Source organism: Grampus griseus, assembly GCF_964374135.1.
Source record: "Grampus griseus genome assembly, chromosome: 17".
Lineage (NCBI taxonomy): Eukaryota > Metazoa > Chordata > Mammalia > Artiodactyla > Delphinidae > Grampus > Grampus griseus.
This window is the reverse complement of record NC_139011.1, coordinates 15,630,868-15,647,087: the sequence shown is the minus strand read 5'-3', so window position 1 is coordinate 15,647,087 and position 16,220 is coordinate 15,630,868. Positions and strand designations below refer to the sequence as shown.

General features: G+C 44.1%; 1 protein-coding gene across 1 annotated transcript in view; it reads right to left on the bottom strand.

Moving 5' to 3' along the window:
- The window catches only part of FBXO32 (F-box protein 32), a 33,889-nt gene extending 27,125 nt beyond the window's left edge, over window positions 1-6,764 (bottom strand). Inside the window, exons 1-2 of the mRNA XM_082674427.1 lie at window positions 6,420-6,764; window positions 222-334 (exon numbers count right to left, since the gene is read on the bottom strand). Coding sequence (XP_082530553.1) covers window positions 222-334; window positions 6,420-6,535 — 229 coding nt within the window. The 5' untranslated portion in view covers window positions 6,536-6,764. The remainder of the gene's footprint in view (window positions 1-221; window positions 335-6,419) is intronic.
- Window positions 6,765-16,220: the final 9,456 nt, after the last annotated feature.

Genomic DNA, 16,220 nt, shown 5'->3' with positions numbered 1-16,220 from the left:
AACTAGCAACTGACTTATAAACACGACTGTAAAGAATACATTAATCTCACTCATAAAATGCACAGCCAGGTTTCTGAGTGCAGAGATCCGGGTAACCTCTGTGAATGACACAGTCAACATGAAAGCGGATGCCAAACATGTGAGGTGTGATTTGTTCCCCTGCCAAAACCCAATCATAATGATCTTCAGCTTTCTTCTCAAGTTCACAACAAACGGCTTACATTGAGTTTTGGTTTTGCTATTCAGCATGTCCTTCTTTCTCTTCTTGGCTGCAACATCATAGTTCAGGCTGTTGAAAAGATTCTCCTTATTGTATACTTCCTTGCTGCAGTAACTAGGAATAACAGACAAGAGGGGATGAGCTGTAACAGCTATACTTTAACATGAGCTGTTTCTATAAATAGCTTACTGTGTTATAAAACACAAACATACATGCTCTTCAAACCAAACAATAAAATAATCACTCAAAAGAAGTCTGTACGGGCCCAGTCTTCCCTCTTCGGGGATGAAATAGTGTCACATCTCTGTGGAAGGCAGGGACGGGGGCTTCTGCTTCTTTTGAATTCCCAACAGTGTCTGCCATTGTATTTGACACACAGCCCTGCACTCTTTAGGAGCCATGCAGGGTACAACAACATTATTTTAAGCAAAAATGATGAATGGATGGGGAGGGAGGGAGGGAGAGGAATTGTTACTGGTATCACTATAATACACAATACTTTCATTTTGCAAAAACATCCACCCCAAGCTGCTTTTTAAAAAAAACCGCTTTATGGAGATATAATTCACATACCATACAATTCACCTATTTAAAGTGAACCCAAGCTGCTTTTAACTAGCATGCTCCCCTTGTGTCTTTAAAACATTTACAAAAATCTGACTTAAAGACTGCATCTCTAGGAGATGTTCAGTGTATAGTACTAGTTGTTTAGGTTTTATATAATTCCTTGACTAACAGTAGGCATCATGCTATGAGGTGAAGACCTTGAGTCCTAAATGAAACAAGCTGTATTTACAACTCATACATTTATAAGAGCTGAAAAGACAGAACTGGCCAATTCACAGGTCACTAAAGATGTGTAGATTCAACTTGGGTCAGGGGCATATTTCCTTCAGTAAACTGAGCTGAGCTGTCATTTGGGGGGCTGACTGAGTTCTATTCTATTATGCAATGGGATTTCAGAGTAAGTCTCTGAAGAGCTTCCACAGAAGCAATGCAGGAGAAATACTGAGGTACAACGAGAAGACAGGTTCCCCGATCCCCCCAACTCCCGTGGGGCATGCATGCGCCAGGCAGGATTTATAATGCCAACCAGTAAAACATCAATTAGGGTTTGTTTCCCCTTACATCAGCCATATATTAGAGGCCTTTAATTTTCTGAGTTCTTCTGCTGAATTTAAAATATGATTTAATTTATATCTTTTTTGGACCTACATCTGTTGGATAAGATGAGGTACACCTGCACTTCTCCATTGTATGGATATTATGTAAAAGAGAAAAGAGGGGTTGAAACAATTTCCAGTATCCTGTTGCTACAATGGTCTCTCCAGTAGCACTTCAATAAGTACAATAAGTATCTTACTAACATGCTTACACGTGACATTACCAACAATATACTCAGTGTTTCTGGACCCATAGGGATAGGCTTGATAGATAATCAGTCATTTGTTAATCTTCCCTCAGAAGGCCATGCTTAATACCATTTACTGAGTTTCCTAATATCATTAGCCTTCTCTTTTTCATTGAGGGAAACAGGATATTTTTAGGTTTCAGAGCGATTACTGTGGAAATGCGCTCTCTTAGAGGCACTTTCTTAAGTGAGCCCAGGGTGAATGTTTTGGGTCCAGCTTTGTGTCACACGTGAGTGTGTGTCTGTCTGCTTGCACAGCTATAGAGGCAGAAAACCACCGACCAGTCAGTTGACTTGCACCAAGGTCAGCAGGAAAAGAGGGGCAGAAGAAAGGGAGAGTAGAACTCTGAGCCCTTAGAGCTAGTTTAAGAAATTTCAATCAATGCTGAGGAGAAGGGAGAAAGATGGAAAGTCACTTGATTGGTCCATGATGTACCAAAGCTGAGAACAGCTTTAGAAAACAAAGTTAGGCCATTTTGTGTAAAAATACCACACGAAGCCTTATTTTTAAAGGAAACTCGCACATACACCATGAACAAAAGCCTACAGCCTGAGTTCCACATAGAGAGAACCATAAAATGAAGCTGCCTTATTCTCTCTCAATCACACATTTAAGGTTTAGCAGAACATTTTCGGAGCCTGGGCCATAGATTGTGACCATTCCTTAGCAATGTTAAATATTTATATTTCATCTTATTCTTTTCTAATTGAAAACATTCCTCAAAGGAATTTGAGCACTTGCTTTCTTCACAGAAACAACAATAACCTGCTTTAAGCCCAAGTGACTCATTTCCAAAGCTAGTTTAAGAAGAATTTGACATAATTGATGATGCTCTCCCACTGGAGAATGTAGAAAAGCTTTAACCAAAGAGAAACCCTGCACTTTTCACTTAGACAATAGGTTTTGGACTTCAGAGGTAGGGCCTGGAAGGAAGGGCTATGGGGTTTATTTGTGTTGCCTGCTTATATGTTTTCTTTTAAGCAATAATATATTTCAGTTAGAGGCTATTTTGAGAGTTCAGTTATGCCCATTTCAAGGAAATGCAAAGCCAATGGAAAATTACAACTGAAATTTTGAACAAGAAAAGCCACCACCATTTAGGAACCACAACATTTTTTTTTTTCAAATAAGCAAAACCATTTAAAGAGGGTGCTTTCTTCATTAAATTCAATAATAACCAGAAAGTCGCTATATTATAGTCAGATCTTACTAATCTTGATTTTTATAGGCACAGGCCTAGAATAAGAAAAAAGACCTCGTCCAGCCCTGTACTTTCATCACACACATACAAAGATACTTAAAGACAACTTTAGAAAAAGTGAAAGATTTCAAAATAGGCCCATTTGGCAGCAGAGATAAAGGGAGGGAAGGAAAAAAAAAAAAAGCCCTATTTCTCATTTCATTTGTAATAACAGGCCATTTAAGAAAGCTGTGGCCTACCCCAAAGGGCTTACTTGTAGATTAAGGCCAATGAGTTTCTATGCTAATTTGCTCCAATACATACCCAATTTGTCAAGCTCACATGGCTAGTAACCGGATTGTTCTGGCAAAACAAACAGCCTAGTGTATGTAGCTCTTAGAACAGTGCCTTGCACACAGTAAGCACTCATAAAATCTTAACTATTATTTTTATTTGCTTATTCACTAACTCATCCAGGGCACTGAAGTAAACTTCCTGCTTCCGGTTCAGTCTTAGCTGTACTGGAAAGCAACATTGGAGTTTTGAACTGCAGGCTTGCAGAAGAGTGGCCCAGGCTCAGGGAGTTTAGATTACTCATCCTGGAGGTGGGCTGGGGCGGGGTTGGGGGTCGTTGGTGAGGAAGACTGCACACGAGGTGGCTCAGCCATCACTTCCTTGAAGCATTCTTGGATCACTCCAATTCATGCCGAACTCTTTCCTCAAATGTAACACTTGCCGTTCCTCTTCCAGCTTATGTAGCTTCAACTTTTTCACAAGGGGCCCTGCTTGAAGCTTATCTGAAATCCTCCCATGATCTCAGTTCAGGGCACTTAGCTGTGATGGGGTTTTGTAACATTCTGCTGCTGGAGGAGGACAGGGCCCTGGACCACAGAGAGAATGGCCAGCAGAGTCCAGAGAAGGTGCGCTAGGCAGACAAACTGTGGTCAACACAAAAACACTGTCCCCAGGCTGCAATACACCAAGTGTACCCTCATCCCTCTCTCCTGTTCAGGCAGCTCACAGAATGGTAGGTGGAATCAGAGTAAGTGCATGAGGCCCCTGCAGGCCTCAGTTTTACATCCACCCGCTCCCTCCCTTTCAAAAGGGCCTGCCTTGGTCTTCCCTGGTGGCGCAGTGGTTGAGTGTCTGCCTGCTGATGCAGGGGACACGGGTTCGTGCCTCGGTCCGGGAAGATCCCACATGCCGCGGAGCGGCTGGGCCCGCGAGCCATGGCCGCTGAGCCTGCACATCCGGAGCCTGTGCTCCGCAACGGGAGAGGCCACAACAGTGAGAGGCCCGCGTACCGAAAAAAACGAAAAACAAAAAAAAAAACAAACAAAAGGGCCTGCCTTGTTTGCTCCTAACAGGGGAGGCATTCAACTTCACCTGAGTAGGCAGGCACTCAGCCCAAACCTGACATCACAGCGAAACATCACCAAGACTGAAAACAGTGGGGATATTCGAGACTACAAACCCAGGTCTCAGAAGGCCAACTGCTTTTAAGAAGTTGGCAGACTTCTCATGCTAAGTAGGGAAGGGATTGTTTGCAATTGCTGGGGAAAAAAACACTCTGCAAACAAACAGCCAGCTGCTTTGCTAGGAGCTACCAAATGATTCCTCAGATGACTCATCAAAGAGCCACAGGTGGGCACTATATCGATCACCCTTTGTGATGATGCTGGTGGTGACAGTTCTAGCTCAGAAAGCGTGAAAATGGAGGAAAGAAAGGAGGTTCAAGAAGGGGAGAGGGGGTGGGAAGCTACCTGATTCCAGCCTGGGTTAAACTTTTGTGGTAAGGTAAAACCTTCTCCAGGTCTCCCCTACTGTGGAGGGAGAGGCACCACTATTTACTTGGAAATAGGAGTGATACCCGCTTTTCTCCTGGAGCAGATGCAGTGTGAATGTTTATGCGAACCAGAGGCTCTGCATTTTGAACCTCTCCTGCTGAACCCAATGGTCTGTTTCCCGCTGAGGAGCATGCTACACTTATATCTGGGTGGGCCACTGTGATACAGCTCAGCAGATCATGACTGCACCTCCCTAGAAAGAATCCAAACTGTTACACAAAGATAAAGCACTAAAATATTAGATCCTCATTTCTTGGGAATGAGGAGGAAGGAAGGAAGGAAGTTTCTACTCTCCTAAAATAAAAGGAAGCTTTTAGTCTAGGGAGAATAATTTAGGCCTAGTTGGTAACTAGAGTCCCTTAAAAGAGTCTAGTGACAGCAGTTGGTCTTTTTATTTTCCTGTAAATTATCTGGTTTTCCATAAATAAGATTTCTTTACAGTGCTCCCCAAACTCCCCAGGGACTGCTTCCAAGTGTCTTTAACATAAAGGTCAATGTGCTCTTGTCTCTCCTGGCAGACCCCCAAGATTAAACATTTTTTTCCCATTGGAAGACAAAAGGTGATGCTTTACAAATCACAAACAGGTGTGGGGCTCTGGAGGTCAGGACGTGGCAATAAGGAGTTTTCCTTGATAGTTTTCGTGAAATTGAGTGCCAGGGGCTCAGCCAAACAGCCACTGGTAAATCTGAGTGGGAAGCTGGCCTCCACTGAAGTCAATTTAAGGGCTGGGGTGTGGAGCAGTGGTTTTCAGCAAGGGCCCGGGATAAAGGCACCCAAGGGTAAGCGGTCTGCACTGATCCCCTCTGGGCCAAATGGCAGCGATCCGGAAGCCATCTGTGGAGATCATGACTGAGGGACTCCAGACCACCTAACTCATTAGTCGCTGCTTCCCTGTGTTATTGACGAAGCAGAGCAGCAGGCACGGTGGACCTCGGATTTCCACCAGATTGACAGAGCTCAGGTGGAACTTGAGTCCAGAGGCTCACGCAAGCCAGGTGGGCTGCAGGTGATAGGCATCACTTGAAATGGGGGCGCACTCACTCTACAAAGAAAACTGACTGAAAGGGCCACCGAGGAAACAGGTGCAAAGACGCCGTCCTCCCAGAAGTACAAGGCTTGTAGGATCTATACCCCGCCTCCCTTCCCTCCTCCGCAGCTCTGTCTCTCAGTCCTTACCATGGCTCCGCAAGTCCGCCCGCAAGCGCTGGTGCCCCAGGGACCATCTGGAGGCCCCTTCCTGGTTACTCATCCTCTCTTCCCACTCTGTGGTCGCCTGTGCGTGGGAAGAGCCTGGAGGTGCTCCCGACGGGACCCGTGTGCAATCCCGTCTCCAGGCTTGTGCTCGGAGCCCCGCCACCCCAGGGTGAAAGCTGTGCAGCCCACTCGCCGGCGCCCCGACCCGCAAACCGCGCGACACCGGTGTCCTTTAAGGCAGGGGACCCCTGAAGTTGTGTGTTTAAGGTTTAGCGTTTGGGGACTAGATCCTCGTTTGTCGTCAGATTCTCAGAGGGACACGGGGTTCTGTAAAGAGTCGTGCCCACTTGGAGACGCTGACCTTGAACCATAAGAGAAACCAAATACCCCGAATCCCGTGCTCTGGCGACCTCTGCAGAAACCCGGACAACTCACTTCCATCCTTCTGGTCAGGGGCTCCCTTCTCACCCTGTTCCAGCCCGGCCTGAGTCCCAGTCACCCGACCCGCTCCCGGAGACCAACAGGGTCAGTTCTGCGCAGCTGAAATTAGTGGCGATCCCCTCACCTGCTGAGGTCGCTCACGAAGCTGCCGCTCTTCTCATCCAGGAAGCGCTTCCAGCCATCGGCCGTCTTCACCCAGCTCTGCCCGGGGGACCGCCAGTCCTGCCCGAGGAATGGCATGGCACTGCCAACGGACGCGACGGATGGACGCGACGGACTGATGGACGGGACTGGCCCGGCGGCCTTGGGGACGCGCCGCCCTGGGCGGATGCTCGGGGTGCCGGGGCCGGTGAGGGAGCGGCTGCAGGGAGCCCGAGTGGAGGGCTGCGGGATCGGGGGTGCGGAGCAGGGTACCTGCGCTCGCGGGGGGCGCTGTGGAGGGTCGCCGGGCGCGCGGGGCTCCCTGGAGTGCTGCGCTGCTGTCCCGGCCGCCGTATTTATCCCGGGCCGCTGGCCGCGGCTCTTTGTTGCCGGAAGAGGCGCCTGCTCTTAGCCCGGCCCCCGCCAGCCCAGAGGCCACGTGGCTTTGTTTATAGGCTCGGCTTGTTTTCCGAGGCGCCCTCGGCTCCTGCACTTCTGGCTGTTGCACAACCGGTCGCTGGTGGAAACTTGAAGCCGCGCCGCGGGGCCGGGGCTCCCACTGCCCCTTCGCCTCTGGCCCTTCTGCCTTCCCACCCCGCCCCCAGGGCGCAGCTTCTGCAGCCGCGAGAGCGAGGCCGGGCACTCGGGAAACTGCGCCCCGTCCTCCTGCAGCTCCCGGCCTGGCGAGGTGCAGGGAGGGGGAGGCCCGAGTGGCGTCAGGATCGCTGCGGGGCGGGAGGTGGGAAGAAAGGACGGCACCCTTTCCAACCCCGAGCTGTCACAATCGAGCCCCGCGATCCAGAGCACCCCTGCAGGAACCGAGGCCCGGCACAGCGCGGCCCGGAGCCGGGTAGGAGGGCGCAGCCTCCTTGGCCTCTCTCGCTGCCTAGACCCGCTCTTGGGAGAAGGAGGGGACCCACCGCGAGGCGGGAGTGGGGCGGGGGGACAGCACCTCACCTCACCCTGCCCCAGAACTGTTAAAGAGTCTGCTGTCAGGCTTGTCTCCGAGGTGGCAAAGGAAGGAGAAGGAGGCCAGGCGGCAGCTGGTCCCCGCGCGGTGGGAGTGGAGAGCAGGGACAGCCCTCCACCCCACTCTGGGCACCCTAAGCGAGCAGCGCTGGCGCCTGGCCCGGGTCTAGGGCGCCAGGGAATGGGATTTTATTACGAAGAACTGCGAAGCCCCTTTCCCCTTCCTGCTGTTCGGCATCCTCTGGGCTATTAGGCTCTCCTGGGGAAATAATCAAGCCAGGAGTTTTGTTTTAGTTTTGGTGAGCGTTTAGGGAGAGGGGTCCAGAATGCGCCTCCTCCCGACTGATGGGGACTAAAGGAAGTTCGGTAAAAGTCCACAGTGAGGAGGCGATGCCCGAGAGTCCGAGGCCCTCACAGACCTCAGTTTATTAACCTCATCCTTGAAACCGCGGGGCGGGGGGCCGGGAGGGGGGCCCAGTGTGGCAGCTATGGTTTTCCAGACGAGGGCACCGAGAGCCCCTGAGAAGGGTTAAACCAGTTACTAGGGTCACAAGGCTAGTTTCTTCACAATCCACAGTACAATCTGAAATTATCCTGTTTGCTTTTTGGTAACAAGCTACCACTCTGTGCAGAATGTAATCTCCAGGAGAGATCAACCGTCTTGTTTTGGGGGTATCCCAGCTCCAGCACCTTGCAAGGCCTAGAGTAGGCCTTAGATAACTATTTGTCCAATGAGTAGGTGAATACATACGGGAAGCTGCTGACAATCAGGGTATCTTCTTGCTCTTCATGACTTCTAGTTATGATGCTTTACAGTCTGTTCCATTTGTCAATTAGATTGCAAAGAGTGGTCACAGCAGAGTAAAATCTGCATGCTCAATAATTAGCTTCCACTTGATTCCTTGATTCTTCCACACCCCTTCCTCTGCAGCCATCAACATTGCCCCACCGACTCTGTGCAATCTTTAAGGCTCAGAGTAGACAAAGAAATTGTGTGTGCCTTGGGAGGAGGGTACATGTTGGAGGGGAAAGGAGGTGTTTTTAATAAAGTCTGTTTTCAAGTAGCCAGAGTTTTCTGATTCAGGTTTTCCACCATAAATAATTTATTAGCATAGTAATAGTAAAAATATCTTGTAAAAACACTGCAGAAGATCCCAAATAAATGATAGTCACTATGATCATGTTGACAGATGAGACAGTGTTGGGTCTGGCCTTTGTTGGAGAGAATTGATAGCTGTAAGGCAGCATAATAAAGAGATGTGATTATTAAAGATGCATGCTAGTTACATGTCAGCAAACTACATCTCTGTAGAAACTATAGAAGTCAAGATTTGAATTCTATTTCTGCTAGAGCAACATACTGTCTGTCTGACCTGCATGAATGACAAATTCTGAAGGCGCAATTTCCTCAGCTGTCAAGAAAGAGTAGAGCCTATAAATGCCTACCTTTCAGGATTGTTTAGAAAGTGTGTTAAATGGGTTTATTGTTACCAGTTCTTTCCTCTTTGGTAGTGTCGTGCACTCACATGGCCCATGGCCTCTTAGTAATATGTAACTCCCTGATTCTTTTTTTAAAATTGAAGTATAGTTGACTTACAATATTATATTAGTTTCAGTGTAATGATTCAGTGTTTTCATAGGTTATACTCCATTTAAAGTTATTATAAAACAATGGCTGTAGTTCCCTGTGCTGTGCAATATATCCTTGTTGCATATCTATTTTGTATATAGTAGTTTCTGTCTCTTAATCCCCTACCCCTATCTTGCCCCTCCCCCCCAATATCTATTATTTTGTTCTCTGAGTCTGTTTCTGTTTTGCTATATACTGTATATTCATTTTTAGTTTTTAGATTACACATATAAGTGATAACGTAAAATATTTGTCTTTGACTTATTTCACTAAGCATACTACTTTCTAGGTCTATCCACGTTTTTGCAAATGGCAGAATTTTATTCTTTTTTATGGCTGAGTAACATTCCATTGTGTGTGTGTGTGTGTGTGTGTGTGTGTGTGTGTATCACATCTTCTTTATCCATTTGTCTGCTGATGGACACTTGGGTTGCTTCCATATCTTGGCTATCGTAAATAGTGCTGCTATGAACATTGGGGTGCATGTATCTTTTCAAATTAGTGTTTTCATTTTTTTGGATATATTGCCAGGAGTGGGACTGCTGGATCATATGGTAACTCTATTTTTTAGTTTTTTGAGGAAACTCCATACTGTTTTCCATAGTGGCTGCACCAGTTTACATTCCTACTAACAGTGTACATCCACAACCTCACCGACATTTGTTATTTGTAGACTTTTAGATAATAGCCATTCTGACAGTTGTGAGTGATCTTATTGTTGTTTTGATTTACATGTCTCTAATAGTTAGTGATGTTGAGCATCTTTTCATGTTAGCCATCTGTATGTCTTCTTTGGAAAAATGTCTACTCAGGTCTGCCCATTTTTTAATCAGGTTGTTTGATTTTTTGATATTGAGTTGTATAAACTGTTTATATATATATTTTGGATATTAACCCCTTGTCGATTGTATCATTTGCAAATATTTTCTCCCACTCAGTAGGTTGTCTTTTCATTTTGTTGATGGTTTCCTTTGCTGTGAAAAAGGTTTTAAGTTTAATTAGGTCCCATTTGTTTATTTTTACTTTTATTTCTTTTGCCTTAGGAGATAGATACGAAAAATATTGTTACCATTTATGTCAAAGAGTGTTCTGCCTATGTTCTCTTCTAGAAGTTTTATGGTTTCAGGTCTTAGATCTTTAATTTTGAGCTCATTTTTTGTATATGGCATGAGGAAATGTTCTTATCTCATTCTTTCACATGTACCTATCCATATTTCGCAGCACCACATATTATTGAAGAGACTGTCTTTTCTCCATTGTATATTCTTGCCTCCTTTGTTGTACATTAATTGACCATAGGTGTATAGGCTTATTTCTGGGCTCTCTATTCTGTTCCATTGATCTTTGTGTCTGTTTTTTTGCCAGTACCATGCTGTTTTGATTACTGTAGCTTTGTAGTATAATCCAAAGTTGGTACTTCCCTGATTCTTAACATTAGCCTTGGCCGTGTAACTTACTTTGGCCAATGGGATGCTAGTGGATATGATGTGAGCAGAGAATATAGAGGATATGTTGTGTGTGCTTGTCTGACTGGACTAGTCCTCTTGTACTTCTACCAGCACCCTGGCAAGAGCATACCTGGGGTAGCCACTGCTCCTCAAGCTTTGGTCCTAGGATGTGACACATGGAGCAAACACCCCAGTTGTCCTACAGTTATGTTAGCAAGAAATAAATGTTTATTATCGAATGCTACTGAGATTATTGTCATCTTTTATTACACAGAATTATTGTGTCAATAGCTGACTACTACAAAGGGTTGAGTAGATAAAAGTTTGTGAAAGTTTTACTTTGAAAGATTCAAGATTCAAGCACAAGTTGGAAATCACAATTTTTGGGTCCTTGTCTTTTTGGGTAAGAACTAATCTCAGGAAGCCTCAATGTTTGTCTCTAGTCCTTTGGCTTTCTCTTCCTTCTCAAAAAAAAAAAAAAATGTGGCTATCATATCTTAGCTCAGCCTTTACTGAAGTATGAGTGACTGCTTTAGATTTCCCACAGCATTAAAAATCCAACTCGACACTTCTTCCAACACATGGTTTCTAACTAGGAAGCCTTGTAATGCTGAGCCCTTCAAGATAAAGAATGTGCTAGGCCATGTCTAGACCAGTTACCTTCACATTAGATGTTGACTTGACTTTGCAAAGCCTCTGGAATTGGAATCCTTATCATGGCTGAGCATTTGAGAACCACAAAGACAAATGGCTTTGGACTCAAGATATAGGGGCAGAAGGATACTCTGAGAATTTCACAAGGCACAGACTGGGGAGGACAAGTGTGGCCTGATGGTTTGAGCAGTGCACAGGATAGTTTGGCCATGAGTTCCATTGCACAGATACCGAGCCTCTGCCACTCCTGAACAGCTTTGTGCAACAGATTGACCAAATCACATGCTGGGTATTTGATTATTTACATGTGCTTCTCCCCTGTGGGACTGTGAGCTCCTTGTTGTCAGGGCTGTGTCTTAGTGGTTTAGTCATCACAGTGCCTAGCATGGTGCTTGGTACATGACAGATAAACGAGAAATAACACAATAAATGTTAAACTACTGTGGGATGCTGTTAGTTCCATGTCTTTACCTATTGACATATTATTTTTAAGGACATAGCAGAATAGGGAGGTGGGAGAGTTCAGATATGCAGTCCTGCCCTGCATATCTGAATTCTCCAACAATGGTGCCTTACCAGTTGGTGAGACAAATAGAGAAGGTGGTCAAAATCCTAGAAAAAGATGTTTTAATGTGCTTGTTACCTTGATGGCAGATATTAGCCTTGCTAAAGATAGTGTGCCAAGCACTTTGCAAACATAATCCTGTTTAACACTCCTCACAAAAGCCTGTGAGCTAAGTATCATTATCCCCATTTTATAGATGAGGAGACTGAGGCTCAGAAAAGTTAAATAGCTTGCCTAGGATAACTCAACTATATGTGGTGGAATCCAGGCTGGTACCGAAGTCTATCTTCAACCCCAAATGGAGCCAGATTGACTGGGTTCAAATCATAGTTCCCTGCTTAAGTAGTTGTGTGTCCTTGGGCAAGTTACTTAACCTCTCTGTGCTACTTTTTCCTCATTTGTGAAATGGGAATGATGACAGTACCTACCTCAGAAGGTATTGTGAGATTGAAGTAACATGTATAAAGGTACCTATAACAGTGCTAACATCAGTAGTAGTTATTATTATTTATCTTTATGCAAAACTTGCTTACAGTGCTAACATCAGTAGTAGTTATTATTATTTATCTTTATGCAAAACTTGCTTAAGTCCATTTGTGTCTTCCGCACCAAATTTTAAGTTTTGAGGGCATGGAGCCCAGCTCACTTAGCTAATTTCCAGATATGGGAAAATGTGTCTATTGGAACAAATTGTACAATGAAATGATAGTTTACAGATTATTAGTTATTATTTGTTGCACTTGAACTATGGAAGTGGGCTTTATTCTGTTCCAAAGACTACATTTTCAAAGGTAAAGCTGACAAAATTTTAGCCCGGCTGCTACCTCATAAGGCTCTTTAGAGAAATTGTTTGTAGAAAGGACTGTGAAAAACTTGATAAGTATAATAAATATGATAAATACGTTTCTAATCCAAAATGACATTTGTTTATAGCTTTGGCCGAGGGACTGACTACTTCTTACTGAAATGTAATGATATTTTGTTTTTTCATAGTTTCTCTTTCTAAAAAGGTATTTTTTGGTGTGAAAAATACTTAGCAGTAGTTGTAAGTTAAAAATAACTTTAGCTTGTTGGGTTGGGCGGGGACTGAAATCAACCAAATCTGTTGGCTTACCCTGTTCAAGTCAGAGTAAATTTGATAAAGGAGGAGCTAGTGTATTTGCAACCTGCTAGTGCTGTAACGAGGAATGTTTAATGCCACAGCAATTTGCATATGACCTTGTGCCCTGGCTGTCTAGGGTAGGGCATCCTTGAAACAGTGTGAAATAAGTCTGTTAGTTGTGTTTGAGCAGGAACTGCCAGCTGTGTTTTATTTCTGGGCCTCTGGCTGCCAGGAGTCCTGCCAACTAAATTAAAATCAGTCAGACACATGTCACTGAGAATATTCTCATTACTTTAATGAGAATCATTTGCTATTCCTCAAATGGGGGCCTGGTTCTGTTTCTGAGAGAGGGTCAAGGACATTTTGCTATAATCCTCCTCCTTTTATAGCTCAATGGCTCAATTTTAATGAAAATTCTTTTTTTTCTTTTGATAAGTAGCAAAAAGGATTTGGAGACAAAGCTACTAACTTTTGTATAATATAGGGAAATGAATAAAACCACAACATTTACACCAATAGCCCAGACTTCTAGTGGTTTTTTTAAAAATCCACAGATTTTAAAATGTGAATGTTAAATTTGTTATATTAAATTTTTGTTACATTTGTTATAGATGTAAAGCTTTAAATACAGTATTAGTTCCTGAAATTGGTTAAAACTAGCCTATCTGTAATTCTTCAAATGGTATCTTGAATGGCTGAGTAGCAAATTTTAATTCTGAGATTTCTCATATGCAAAAATAGCTCAGACTGAAATTCATCTAGACACTGTGTCTTGTGGTTTACTTACTTATATTATCACTCACATTCACATAACTTTGAAAAATGATGTTTTTTTCCCAGTTTACAGATGAAGAGACTGAGGCTCAGGTATGTTAACCACTTACTCGAAAGTCTGCTTATAAAAATCAGAACAAACTTTTAGAAGTTACCTAGTCCAATTCCAAAGAAGAAAAACTCACTCAGGAACACAGAGCTGGTTAGTAGCAGTCCTGGGAATTGGGTACCATGAGACCAAACCAATAAGGTTAGAATATTCCATTAACCTTTTCTACTGACCAATGTCCCTGAGAAAAGTAAATTTCAAAGTAAAATTCAAACCCTTTGATTCACACATTCCAATGATTGGATTTTATCAGGACTTCTCATCAGTAAGTTTGGCCCAAAGAGTAGAAAAACAGTAACAGGTATTTGAGCCCTTAAAGAGACTCCTCTTCAAAGTCAACGAGGATCCTTAGAGAAACAGAAGATTTGAAAAATCAGGTGCCTTGTAAGTCTTACCTGACCATCAGATTGAATGCAGATCTACAGTTTGTTATATTTTGACAAATTGTGATCACTGCATGTTTTGACTTGTCAACCCTAGTTATTGGAGAAGAAGTTTGTGAGTCATGTTAAGCGTGTTTCCTCATATGAGTCAGCTACTGATTTGTCAAATCCTGGAGAAGTCACTTAACCTATTTGGTGTTCGGTTTTCACATTTATGTACATGTACATGTTATAGAGATCATTAAATGATTCTATGACATCATTGGTTGAAAGGTGATCAATAACAATAATTACAAATTTTCATCGGGAAATAGAAAAACAATTCTCTCCTGTCTTTTCTTGGGTGATTTGTGTATCTCGGCCTGTCTTAGCCACTATTTTCCCCAGAAAACTGAAGTCTATAAGTGGATTCTGTTCATTGATGTATGCCTGATAGCGGGCACATATGAAGTCTCCATGTACGTGGAATTAAATTTCTAAGTTGTAGCCTAGAAATTGTGGTCTATGACCTAAAAACCATTTTACTGTTTGTCTCAGTTTATTCGATAAAAATAAAAATAAAATGAACCCACGATTTCTTTTAAATAACAGTACATTCATTTCAGGAAGAAGAAAGTAATTTAAAAAGAAGTACAGAATGTTCATCTTCTTTCCCATTCTGACTACTGCCTGAGAAATTCAGTCCCTTAAGGGACTTAATATTTTCAACCAGGATTTACTGTTGATAGTAATTTAAGAAATAATTTAGTCTTTTAAACATCTGCTTTGCTAAAAATGGTATTCCATAAAAGCTTTTGCTAAACATCTTCAAATTGTGTGTTTATTGAAGAGATGGCACATAAATTAGATTGTTTCTCTCTTCTGTCAACTAAGCAAAAGGAGTGGTTATCTTTTGTTCTGTTTTTGATCATTTTACAGGCTGTAAAGTTTATTATAGAATGTCATTCATTCATTGTCTCAGCAGGGTTATATCACACCCTTGCTATGTGCCTGGCCCTCTTCTATCTAAAGCAGCTTAGGGAACACAGAGATGAACATTGACCCTCAGGGGTGTAGAGACCATGGGGAGAGAGAGACAGAACATTGACCCTCAGGGGTGTAGAGGCCATGGGGAGAGAGAGACACATAAATATGTACTCCTGAAACTATGCGATGTGTGCAGTGAGAGAGGTTTGCACAGAGGTCGTTGGGACACACACAAGGATAAAGCACCTAAGTCAACCTGGAACAGTCAGGCAAGGCTTCCTGGAGTTGCTCTTGAGCTGGGTCTTAAAGGATGAGTAAGAACTGATGAAGCAAATGGAGATAAAGATGGGAGTGGGGTGGCCACCCAGGCGGAGGAGACACATGGACCAATGACAAGAGGAGGGGAACAGCATTGGGTGCGGTGAAGGTCAGAATGTGAGGTGGGGACTGAGGAGAGCTGGGGATGAAGAGGTTGTGGGCAGACAGCAGAGGGCTCAGTGAGGATTGTTGGAAAGCCTGGGCTTGATCTGAAGCGGTGGGAGCCACGGAAGAGCTATAAGCAGGGGAATCACGTGGGTCAATTTTGCTGTAGATACTTCTCTCTTGGCTGTCAGAGGGGTGAATGGAAGAAGCACAAGGACAGGAGATAGGACACAAGTTAGAGGATGTTGCTGTTTCCAGACAGCAGCTGACGAGCATCAGAGCCAGGAGAGAGGCAGCAGGGGTGTGAGGAGAAGAGGGACTTGAGACGTGTGTAGGAGGCAAACACTGCAGGATTTGGCGATCGATGGGATGCGAAGGGTGACGTCAGAGAAGCACCAAGGAGGGCTCTCAAGATTCTAGCTTAGATGAAAGGAGAAGTGAATGGTTGGATGGAAGGCTGAGGGCTAGAGTCTCATTGTTTGCATGAGGCCTCACTTTCACTGGTTTTAGGGCGGGGAACAGAGCAAACTCTGTATTTCCTCTGCCTGGGGGGAGGTTGCCTGTGTTTCTGGAAGGACTTCTTCCTAATTGCCTAGACCTGCCCAGAAGGAGGCAGGAACTCTATTTAGAACAACATGTAGAGGGACTCTTGTCTTTTGCCCTCTTGTATCTGATCCATCTGAGATGGTTTTTCTCTGCCAGTGGTTACAGCACACAGCCCTGTACCATGAGATGAAAGGTTCCATTTTCAGGCCTTAAAA